The sequence below is a fragment of the Balaenoptera musculus genome, chromosome 8 (genome assembly GCF_009873245.2).
Source record: "Balaenoptera musculus isolate JJ_BM4_2016_0621 chromosome 8, mBalMus1.pri.v3, whole genome shotgun sequence".
NCBI classification, from domain to species: Eukaryota; Metazoa; Chordata; class Mammalia; order Artiodactyla; family Balaenopteridae; genus Balaenoptera; species Balaenoptera musculus.
The window spans coordinates 103,123,298-103,135,611 of NC_045792.1; the positions used below are offsets into that span (position 1 = coordinate 103,123,298).

The 12,314-nt window shown below is 52.6% G+C and overlaps 1 protein-coding gene across 1 annotated transcript; it reads right to left on the reverse strand.

Moving 5' to 3' along the window:
• Nucleotides 1-6,437: 6,437 nt before the first annotated feature.
• SLC25A45 (solute carrier family 25 member 45) lies at nt 6,438-10,606 on the reverse strand. The gene is given in 4 exon segments (XM_036859210.1): nt 6,438-7,784; nt 7,786-7,865; nt 8,017-8,275; nt 10,092-10,606. Coding segments are annotated over 4 exon segments (639 nt in total). The 5' UTR covers nt 10,203-10,606; the 3' UTR covers nt 6,438-7,595.
• Between the last annotated feature and the right edge of the window lie 1,708 nt (nt 10,607-12,314).

The following is a 12,314-nucleotide window of genomic DNA, read 5'->3' on the forward strand; positions in this document are numbered from 1 at the left end:
ACTGTCTTGTTTCTTCTCTTTTAATTCTTTTATATATTTAGATCTTTTGTGCACGGTTATTTTACATTCTGTATCTGATAAATCTAACATCTGAAATCTTTGGGGAGATAAATCTGTTGCTTTTGTTTCTCCTGAATTCATGGTGGCTCTTTTTTCCTTGTGGCTCTGGTCGCTTTTTTGTCGTGGGAATTTTTTTATTGGTTGCATTTAATCCCTGGAAAACCTGAAGATCCTGATTTGGGGGCGCTCCTTTAGAAAAGCCTGTAGTTACTCCTTCCAGACACGAGGTGGCACTACCATCATGCTAAATTAATTTCTGGCGGGGGAAGGTGTCCCAGAGCTGAAAGACAATGTGGTAGCAGGTACCGTGGTTCACAGGAGCCCATCTTATTCTTAATTTTTTCCCACCACAGGGAGAGGCAGTTTTCTTTGTAGGTTCCCTTTACTGGTGGGTGGAGGTTTTCTGGTCTACTCTTTCACTAAAGGTATAGCCCCTTCCAGGATCTTGACTTAATTTATGAATCTTGGGTTCAGCTACCTTAATGTCTGGGCCAAAGTCTAGTCTTCTGTGTGTTTCTTTAATCTTCAAGGTTGCAGTGTTAGCATTTGCCCCAAGGGCTGCACAGTTCCAACATGCGGTTTACACTCACTTCCTTGTTTTGAAGGGGTCTTTGGGAAGTTCCCTTACTTCTTGCAAATTTAGCAATGGTTTTAAAATCATGTTATAATGGTTTGGAATCTAGTTGCTTTAGACACATGTAGCCCTCGTGTCACTATACATGTAAATTAGTCTCCTGCAATTTCTCCTACTGTGATCGGTGCTGTAAAAATAAGTATAACATTCAATGACACGAATCCAATGAGACACTATTTAACATGTTTGCCCAAGTTATAAACCCTTTACGTGGGACTTCCCTGGTGGCGCAGTGGTTAAGAATCCGCCTGCCAACTCAGGGGACAGTAGGTCGAGCCCTGGTCTGGGAAGATCCCACATAACGCGGAGCAACTAAGCCCACGAGCCACAACTACTGAGCCCGTGTGCCACAACTACTGAAGCCCTCGTGCCTAGAGCCTGTGCTCCACAACAAAGAGAAGCCACCACAATGAGAAGCCCGCACATGGCAACAAAGAGTAGCCCCCGCTCACTGCAACTAGAGAAAGTCCGTGCACAGCAACAAAGACCCAACGCAGCCAAAAAATAAATAAATAAATAAATGTATTTAAAAAAAAAAACCTTTACATGTGACCCTCAGACACCACCTCCATTTTCAACCTCAAAGCAGGTTCATTTACTAGTTCCTCGCTCTCAGGGACTCCTCTCTGAGTCTCAAATAATGATGACCTCTAATAACATCTATTAATTCCTTAAGGAATTTAACAGGCGTAATCTGAGACCCTGCTGATGTAAAAACATCTGGCTTTTTAAAATATCTTCGGCCATTTCCTGCGTGATCTTTGTTTGTCTTTCCATCCTCCTTTCCGAGAGGAGTGAGTTGTTTTCTCACTAATCATGCCACGCTTAACCCTCACCTCACTGCAGCACTGTTCTCCGGGCCCAACTAGCAGCCCTTGCCATAGGCCAGTGGAAGCAACTCAGGCCTGGGACTGCACGGCCCGAGGGGTGCCGGCCATTCTCTCTGGTTCTAATGAGGCGCATAAAGAAAAGGAGCTCCAGCCCCTGCACAGATGCCTCTGGACAGAACCAGAGAGAGGAGACAGAAACCCATGCCCAGCAGTGCAAAGGCAAGCTTACAGGCGTCATTTCTGCCCCCAAAAGGATTTAATTAAAACAAAATCAAGGGCTTCCCTGGTGGCTCAGTGGTTGCGAATCTGCCTGCTAATGCAGGGGGACATGGGTTTGAGCCCTGGTCTGGGAAGATTCCACATGCCGCGGAGCAACTAAGCCCGTGAGCCACAACTACTGAGCCTGCGCGTCTGGAGCCTGTGCTCCGCAACAAGAGAGGCCACGATAGTGAAGAGGCCTGCGCACCGCGATGAAGAGTGGCCCCCCGCTTGCCACAACTAGAGAAAGCCCTTGCACAGAAACAAAGACCCAACACAGCCAAAAATAAAAATATTTTAAAAATAAATAAATAAATAAAAGATTACTATAAAAAACACCAAAAAAACAAAATCAAAAAAGGATTTTTAAATGTTATTCTCTTGCTAACTGGTAATGTGGTGAGAAATGACAAACTACAGAGGACCGCTCTGACCTCCTGATCCCTCCTTGCCCCGTTTCTAAGAGCCACCTTCTGTTTCACATGCATACTGTTTGCTCCCTTTGAACCAGCCACCAACTCCCCCGAGATGTTCCAGTAACTGCTCCCCAGCACTGCTGTGTCCGGCCTAAAATCCCTGGCACCATGATGGTCCTGGACTGGCCACTGGGGCCCAAAGATGGACCAGCTGGAAGGGATCTCAGAGGAAAATGGGGCACAGAAAGGGCAGTGACTGTCTCAGACAGACCCTGTTCTTTCACACCAGGAACATAGGCTTCCTGGATCTGTGCAGGAGTGGAGGCCACCAGAACTGGAGTCGGAGTCACTTCCATCAGACTCATAACTTCCTCAGCTAGAATGGGCAGTGTATTTCTTCTATTAGAAGCATCCAGGGACTTCCCTGGTGGTCCAGTGGGTAAGACTCCATGCTCGCAATGCAGGGGGCCCGTGTTTGATCCCTGGCGGGAGAACTAGACCCTGTATGCCGCAACTAAGAGTCCGCATGCTGGAACTACGAAGTTCGCGTGCCTCAATGAAGCTCCCGTGTGCTGCAACTAAGACCCAGCACAGCCAAAATAAATAAATAAAATAAATAATAAATATTTTTAAAAAAGAAGCATCCAGAACACGCTTTTTTTTTTCTTTAACATCTTTATTGGAGTATAATTGCTTTACAATGGTGTGTTAGTTTCTGCTTTATAACAAAGTGAATCAGCTATACGTATACATATATCCCCGTATCTCCTCCCTCTCGCGTCTCCCTCCTACCCTCCCTATCCCACCCCTCTAGGTGGTCACAAAGCACTGAGCTGATCTCCCTGTGCTATGCGGCTGCTTCCCACTAGCTATCTATTTTACATTTGGTAGTATATATAAGTCCATGCCACTCTCACATCGTCCCAGCTTACCCTTCACCCTCTTCATGTCCTCAAGTCCATTCTCTACATCTTTATTCTCTGAATCTTTATTCCTGTCCTGCCCCTAGGTTCTTCATAACCAATTTTTTTTTCTTTTTAGATTCCATATATATGTGTTAGCATACGGTAATTGTTTTTCTCTTTCTGACTTACTTCACTCTGTATGACAGACTCTAGGTCCATCCACCTCACTACAAATATCTCAATTTCATTTCTTTTTATGGCTGGGTAATATTCCATTGTATATATGTGCCACATCTTCTTTATCCATTCATCTGTCGATGGACACTTAGGTTGCTTCCATGCCCTGGCTATTGTAAATAGAGCTGCAATGAACATTGTGGTACATGACTCTTTTTGAATTATGGTTTTCTCAGGGTGTATGCCCAGTAGTGGGATTGCTGGGTCGTATGGTAGTTCTATTTTTAGTTTTTTAAGGAGCCTCCATACTGTTCTCCATAGTGGCTGTATCAATCTACATTCCCACCCACAGTGCAAGAGGGTTCCCTTTTCTCCACACCCTCTCCAGCATCTATTGTTTGTAGATTTTTTTTCTTTTTCTTTTTCTTTTTTTTTTGGCTACGTTGGGTCTTTTTTGTTGCTGCGCGTAGGCTTTCTCTAGTTGCGGTGAGCAGGGGCTACTCTTTGTTGTGGTGCCTGGGCTTCTCATTGCAGTGGCTTCTCTTGTTGCGGAGTGCGGGCTCTAGGTGTGAGGGCTTCAGTAGCTGTGGCACACGGGCTCAGTAATCGTGGCTCGCGGGCTCTAGAGTGCAGGCTCAGTAGTTGTGGCACACGGGCTTAGTTGCTCCACAGTGTGTGGGATCTTCCCCGACCAAGGCCCGAACCCGTGTCCCCTGCATTGGCAGGTGGATTCTTAACCACTGCGCCACCAGGGAAGTCCTGCCTGTAGATTTTTTGATGATGGCCATTCTGACTGGTGTGAGGTGATACCTCATTGTAGTTTTAATTTTCATCTCTCTAATGATTAGTGATGTTGAGCATTCTTTCATGTGTTTGTTGGCAAACTGTATATCTTCTTTGGAGAAATGTCTATTTAGGTCTTCTGCCCATTTTTGGATTGGGTTGTTTGGTTTTTTTTTGATATTGAGCTACATGAGCTACTTGTAAATTTTGGAGATTAATCCTTTGTCAGTTGCTTCATTTGCAAATATTTTCTCCCAATCTGAGGGCTGTCTTTTTGTCTTGTTTATGGTTTCCTTTGCTGTGCAAAAGCTTTTAAGTTTCATTAGGTCCCATTTGTTTATTTTTGTTTTTATTTCCATTACTCTAGGAGGTGGGTCAAAAAAGATCTTGCTGTGATTTATGTCATAGAGTGCAGAACACCATTTCTTAAACTTTAACGTGTGTAAAAGTCACAGGGAGAGCTTTGTACAATGCAGATTCCTGGGCCCCAACCTCGGAGATTCTGATTCTGTCAATCCAGGGTGGGGCCTGGGATTCTGCATTACTAACCACCCCCAGGAAGTCCTCATGCTACTGCTCCATGGGCCACGCTGGGATCACCCCTGACCTCGAAATGGGCAGACCCTTACCTACTGTGTTAGTTCGGGTGAAGGCTACAGAGACGTCAGAAGGCAGCAGCCCAGGGTGGACAGTCAGCTGTGCTCCCAGAGTCCCTGGGTTCCAGGCGCCTCCTGTATCCTCAGCAGTGGCCCCCAGGGGTCACCATTTCCAGCCAACAGTCAGGAATCTCCTTTTAAGCAAGCGATGGGCAATTTGCAAGCGTCACTTTTTTTTTTTTTTAACATCTTTATTGGAGTATAATTGCTTTACAATGGTGTGTTAGTTTCTGCTTTATAACAAAGTGAATCAGTTATACATATACACATGTTCCCATATCTCTTCCCTCTTGCGTCTCCCTCCCTCCCACCCTCCCTATCCCACCTCTCTAGATGGTCACAAATCACCGAGCTGATCTCCCTGTGCTATGCGGCTGCTTCCCACTAGCTATCTATTTTACGTTTGGTAGTGTATATATGTCCATGCCACTCTTTCACTTTGTCACAGCTTACCCTTCCCCCTCCCCACATCCTCAAGTCCATTCTCTAGTAGGTCTGTGTCTTCATTCCCGTCTTACCCCTAGGTTCTTCATGACCTTTTTTTTTTCTTAGATTCCATATATATGTGTTAGCATACAGTATTTGTTTTTCTCTTTCTGACTTACTTCACTCTGTATGACAGACTCTAGGTCCATCCACCTCACTACAAATATCTCAATTTCATTTCTTTTTATGGCTGAGTAATATTCCATTGTATATATGTGCCACATCTTCTTTATCCATTCATCTGATGATGGACACTTAGGTTGCTTCCATGTCCTGGCTATTGTAAATAGAGCTGCAATGAACATTTTGGTATATGACTGTTTTTGAATTATGGTTTTCTCAGGGTATATGCCCAGTAGTGGGATTGCTGGGTCATATGGTAGTTCTATTTTTAGTTTTTTAAGGCACCTCCATACTGTTCTCCATAGTGGCTGTATCAACTTACATTCCCACCAACAGTGCAAGAGTGTTCCCTTTTCTCCACACCCTCTCCAGCATTTATTGTTTCTAGATTTTTTGATAATGGCCATTCTGACCGGTGTGAGATGATATCTCATTGTAGTTTTGATTTACATTTCTCTAATGATTAATGATGTTGAGCATTCTTTCATGTGTTTGTTGGCAATCTGTATATCTTCTTTGGAGAAATGTCTATTTAGGTCTTCTGCCCATTTTTGGATTGGGTTGTTTGTTCTTTTGTTATTGAGCTGCATGAGCTGGCAAGCGTCACTTTTGCTCACATTTCTCTAGCAAGAACCCAAGCACAAGTTCCCACTGAGGGGAACACAGCCTCGCTCTGCAGCCACGTGCCCTGCAGCCACGCTATGACGATGGAAGAAGGGAAGAATGCCACCGTCTGTGACACATGATCCAGTAAACAAGAGCTCCGAGGAGTACGTGGGGAGGCTGAGGCTGTACGTCGAGCCCGCGTGAACTTGAACTTAGGTGACTCGTGGGGGACTGTCACAAGCCCCAGGCAGAGCAGGGGAGCAGAGCAACGAGGCTCTGGAGGTGGAGGTTCAGATGCATCCAGGCGAGCTGTGTGACATACCAGCCGTGCGACCTGGGGTGGGTTACATACTGTCCCTGAGCCAAGGCCACCTCCTGTGTAAACTGTGATGATAACACCGTGATGGTTTTTATACGGAGTCCCAGTAAGTGGCAGGAATTCCAGGCATTCAGGTCACCATGAGGGGGGCCCAGTTTGATCTCAGACCACATCAGGACATGAGTGGGTACAAACTCTGCTCACTTTATTGCCAATTAAGTGAACAATTTCAGCCAGTTTTTAATTCCCATTTAGCAGTTAAGACGGGTAAAGAAAACAAGTGCCATTGATGGGCAAGGCAGACACTACTGCACTGGAGACCCCGAGAGGGGCCCGGACAGGGAAACCTCTCAATGGAGACAGGGGTGTGGTGATTGGATTCGGGGCCAGAGGTCGGGAGTGCACTTCATTTAACAAGCACTTGCTGGGCTGCTTCAAGCATTGGGCTCCGTGCTGGGAAACGATCAGAAGTATGACCCCTGACCTCAGGGAGCACCCAGTCTAATTGGGAGCTGAGAAGTAAACCCACAACCATAATAAAGCACAGGCGAAGGCTATGATCAAGGCATGGGGGCGAGCAGAGAGGTCTGCAAACCCCAGAGTCAGCTCTGGGCAGGAGGAGGCGAGCAGAGGAAGGGCTCCAGGAGACAGTGCTCAGCCTGGGTTGGAGCCGCTCAGCCCCAGGGATGGGGGAGTCACTCTGCAGGCACTGCCCACTGCTGGCCCAGAGGGAACGGACCTTCTGGGTGGGAGGCGAGGGCACAGCTTGTTCAGGGACCTCAAGCAGGACTTGGCTGCCTGAGAACAGAGGGAGAAGCAAGCTGGGGGGAAGCAGAGGCCAGGAGGAGGGGGAGTTTGGGCTTTTTCCTGAGGGTGACGGAGCCACTGAAGGATTCTGGACTAGAGGAGACCGGGCTATCCTCAAGTCATGCGGGGAGAGGCTGGAAAGGCAGTGAAGGGAGAGGCAGGTGAGGATGTGTCACTGGAACCCGGGGAGCTAGGCGGTCAGCACCAGGCAGCCAAGCAGAAGTTCTGCGAGTGTGTGGGCTGGAATGTCACCAGCGCCACTGGCTGTGAGTTTACTTCGCAGACTCAGGAAGCAAAGGAATCAAGGCACGTGCTGCTGGGAGGCCCACGCCAGCCTTGGAATCTGGGTGGAGTCCAGGTCCCCAGGCCTCCTGCTCCCCGAGGCGTCTCCCCAGCCCCTCTGCGTGCTGGAGGTGCCTTGATAAAGAGGGGCTTAGCCTCTCGCATCAGAATCACTAGCTGGTGCTTTCAACTTGGCCTCCAATCTGGGCAGGTGGGCGGTGGTCTCACTGGGGAGCTCGTCACCCAGCCAGGCTCATCCCCGGGAGTGGAGGAGGTACTCGTAGCTGAGGAAGGTGGCGGCGTTGACAGGAAAGGCACGGGCACTGTTGATGCCGAGCCCCCGGAAGAAGACCCCCAGCCCTTCCCTCTGGGCGCTGCTCACCATGCAGTCCAGCAGCCCCCAGTGCACCCTCTGCCTCAGCCCCACCATCTGCATCCGGGGGCTTGATCACGTCTAAGGGGGTAGCTGTGACCCAGGAGGTGACACCGGCAGAGCCCCCTGCCACCAGCACTGTGCCCGAGCCTGGGGTAGAGGAACTGGGGGGGAGGGGGTCAGACTGAGGAACGACGCATCCTCCCGCATCCGCAGGCTCCCTCCCCATCCTCCAGGGCTCCGTCCAGCTCCCCTCCCCCACTCCTCTCTGTCCTCCACCGTCTCATGCCACTTCGCTTACTGGGGTTCTGGCCATCCAGCGTGAATTGGCGACACAGACATTCATAGGTGACGAAACAGATTCCTAGGATGGGGTTGTCCCGCAGCGTCAGGGCCCAGGCTCCCGGGAACAGCCCCCGGGGCCCCTCGGCCTGGAAGATGGAGGCCACGCAGTGCACGGGCCCCCGGTACTGGGGTGGGGGGCTCCCTGACTTCCCCTTGGGCTCTGTCTGGTTTTGTAGCCGGACTTTGATGAGGCCAAAAGGGGCCAAGCAGCAGGCCTGTAGGGAAAGAAGCATGAAGGGCCTGGGTGGAGCTTTGGACGGGAACAGTCCCTCCCTCTGATCTTAACGGGGGGAAGGCAGCGGGTAGCCAGGGCAGCACGTTCCTTCAGAATCTCGCCGCTCCCAGCCTCTCCCACGCGCAGTGGGGGATGGGCCAGAGCCCCCCCTTAGCATCAGGCCCCTGCCAGCAAGGGACGCTGCCCCTCCCCTCGGCATGCACGCGGTGCTTAAGAGAGGGAGTTCCCTGGCAGTCCAGTGGTTAGGACTCAGCACTTTCATTGCAGTGGCTCAGGTTCAAAAAAAAATAAAAGATTCAGTCTTTCAGTCTGTGCCCACGAAACAGCAGGGGACTGACCCCTCCCCAGGGGTAAGGAGGGCACCTCAACTTCATAGATTCCCCCTTCCCCACCTCCTGCAGGACACCTCTCAGAGGCCCCTGGGTGGAGAAGCGCCTCTCGCAAACCCCCAAGCGCTAGTGTCCCAGCAGAAGGTGGGTGACAGGGTGGGATCTGCGGGTCCTTGAACTTTATCACCTGGCTGGGGCAGACAGGACACAGATTCAGGGTCATGTTAGTGCTGGGGACGTGGAGGGAGGTTGTGGGGAGGGGCCGAGGTGTGGGTCAGGGACGCAACTAGGTCAAGATCAGCTGTGAAAGTTCAGGTGAGAACTGAGGTCCAAGCTGAGGTTAGCATATCATTTATGGACTTATGTGGTTTTTGTTTTTTTCTTTCGTGGAAGGTACACAAGTTCAGTTCCTCAGCCCTGGAGACGGCTGATGGCGGTGGGGGCTGGCGGTTGGCTCCGGTGATCTTTAGAGGGTGGCAGTTTGCTTATTTCCTCCCCTGCAGGAAGGGCAGTGGGCTGGGGTCCCCCCTGTGAGATGGCACCCTGATGGCACCCTCCCAGCAGAGCCTGCGGGCAGTGCTGAGCTGAGGGCTGCTCCAGGGGGCTAAGCTCCTGGGGGTGAGAAAATGGCTGGGCGGGCTACGGCCCGTCCCCTCCCCATCCTGTGCCCACAGGGGCAGTGGGGACATCAGACGTTGCTGCTCTGTACAACGGTGTCAGCCTTAGCCGAGTCAGAAGCAACTTCTGTACACAAAAGAGGTTGTCATTCCCTGCCCCGTGCTACAGAGTCTTCCTCGCCACCTCCACGTGAAAGTACATTTTCCGTTCCAAGACCCTGTTAACCAGAGCCGTGCGCTTGGTGGCAAACGGGGCTCCAGCTGGTCCCTGGACCCCATCCCCATCAGTGACCCGACAGGCCCCAGTTCTGCCATCTGTTCTGCTTTCCAAGGAGCCAGAGGGGAGGAGGACGGAGGAGCTGGGCCCGGCTGAGCCTAACTCAGGCCACTTAGCCTGGGGGCTCCTTCTCTTCCTTGTTTTTGTGGGGTGCAGGTCTCAGGGCTTGGGAAATATGCAGGCATGAGCCCCACACAAGGGGCAGAAGCAAAGCCAGGGCCTTTTGGGTCTCATGAATGGTTAATTCATTTAGTGAGCTCCTAAATCTGTCCTTTGTCCTTGCTCTCTGCCTTGGTACGTGTACAGGAGCGTCAGGGCAGGTGTCGAGTAGAGGGTGACCTAGGGCCCCGGCTGGACTGTGGGATGGGGCCAGGCGCACCCCCTCTGCCTCTGAGCTCAGGCCCCCACTTAGCTGGGGATCCCCCTGCTGCCTGGAGGCCCCTCTTCCCTCCACCCCACCCCTCGAAAGCCCAGTCCTTAAGCGCTGAGAACAAAGACCAGAACCAAATGATTAGAGTCACTGAATGATTATAACACCCTGAGCCTCTCCCAGCGAGATCTGTGGACAGAGACTTACTCGTGGCGGTAAGTCTTGGCCATACAATCAACGATGCCCCGGTATGTGGTCTGGGTCTGCAGCCGCACCCGGACAGGGAGGACAGAGCAGGTGGGCAGGCTGGGCATCCTGCTCAGCTCATCCCTCGGTCCCTCTGAGCGGGATGCCAGCAGGGCAGGAGAAGCGGGAGAGAGCCTCCGTCAGCCAGGCCCTGCTCTCTCCCTGATGTCTGGTTCAGGTGACGTCTTTCATTCCTCGGGTGCCTCCCCTAGACTCACCTTTACAGTGTCAAAGGGGTGTCCCAGGACCAAGCCCAGAGCTCCTGTGGTGACAAGAAGGTGCTATGAGTGAGGACCCTCGGGCCAGGCCGAGGAAGCAAGTTTGTACCCAGAGGGCAGCGGGATTCAGGCAGGAGGAAGCGGGGCAGGGCTTGCCTGCCAGACTCCAAAGAAACGCCAGCTGCCCCTTGCACCCTCCCCCACTCCAGGCACTGGGCTAGGAAGGTGTGGGGACAGGGGACAGCGGAGAGGACCCTGGCCCTGCCTGGAGGGAGCACAGGCAGAGGGGAGGAGCCAACCCCAGACGCCCAGTGTCCTCGCCCAGACCTGACCCCCGAGCATCTTGCTGACTCATCTAACTGGGGGACTCCGGGGCTCCTGCCTCGCTGCCAGCTCGGCTCCCTCCTGCTGTCCAGGGCAGGGCCTTGATGCCGGACCGGCCCTCCCAGCGCTCTGCCCTGCAGCCGGCAGTGCAGAGCTGGGGGCCCTTAGAGGAGTCTATTTTTTTTTTAATTAATTTATTTTTTAATTAATTATTTTTTTTTGGCTGTGTTGGGTCTTTGTTGCTGTGCGTGGGCTTTCTCTAGTTGCAGCGAGCAGGAGCTACTCTTCCTTGCAGTGCGCGGGCTTCTCACTGCGGTGGCTTCTCTTGTTGCGGAGCACGGGCTCTACGCGTGCGGGCTTCAGTAGTTGTGGTGCACAGGCTCAGCAGTTGTGGCTCGCAAGCTCTAGAGTGCAGGCTCAGCAGTTGTGGCGCATAGGCTGAGTTGCTCCACGGCATGTGGGATCTTCCCGGACCATGACTCGAACCCGTGTCCCCTGCATTGGCAGGCGGATTCTCAACCACTGAGCCACCAGGGAGGCCCCCTTAGAGGAGTCTTACTGGCACCAGGGGAGGAGGGCCCAGCCCCCAGCGTCTCCCCACCTCCTGGTCCTGCCCTCCATAGCGGACGCTGGTCCCTGAGCTTTCAGTGAGGTCACAGCCCCGGGAGGCAGGTTCAGATGTCTCTTTCTGCAGAGAGAAATGTCACCCAGACGCTGGACTGGGTCCACAGCACAGCTGGCCTCAGGGCACGTTGCCAGGTAAGGCAGAGGCCCAAAGGGGAATGCAGGACAGCAGGTGAGGTCAAAGGTGAACTTCCTTTCTGAGCCCTGGAGAGTGGCTCCGGCGGTGCAGGTGCGTCTGGGAGAGCGCTCAGCATGGCACCTGGGCACTTGGCAGGTATCCAGGTTGTTGGGGCAACCTGGGGACTGGGCAGCAGCACCCGCCCACCTGCGCCTTCCTCTGCTCTCTCCTCCAGCAACTCCCAGGAGGCTCCAGGACGGCTGGCTCTGGGTGCTCCAAGGCCACCAGGACTTTGGCTTCAGCTCCTCCTATGTCACCCACCTTCCCCAGGAAATGACCCGTAATTGGGGTTACTATGACAGAAGGAAGAAAAGTGTCTCACCAGAGATCCAGCGGCCACAAACTCCTCCACGGGCATTGTCTGGCAGGGGCGGGCACTGGTGTCTCCAGCAGAGGGGACGCTGGTGAAAGTGTAATTCCACCCTCCCCCTGACCCTGGACTGATAATCTGCTACTAATGTTTAACCCTGGGTGAGGGCCCAGCGCCAAGACCAGGATGGGAAGCAAGCCAACGCAGGCGGCCTGGTGGCCTGGAGCTGTGCAGAGCTTGAAATCTCACAGGGCAGGGAGGATGGCCCACGGTGGCCTGACCCCCCCTTGCCGGCCAGCAATGGCCTCGCAGTGTGACTAGGCCTGGCAGCTGGGTTCAGGCGCTGGTGGGGCCCCTCCAGGGCTGCCTCAGTCAGCCAGGGTTTAAGAAGCCAGCCCGGCCTGGCCCAAGCAAGGCCCGCGGCGGTGGGGCTTGGCCACGGGGAGGCAGGCCCAGCAGGGAGGAGTGACTCACCGGGGCCCAAAGCCGCCTTCTCCAGGGGTTGTTTACGACTGACTCCCTTGCG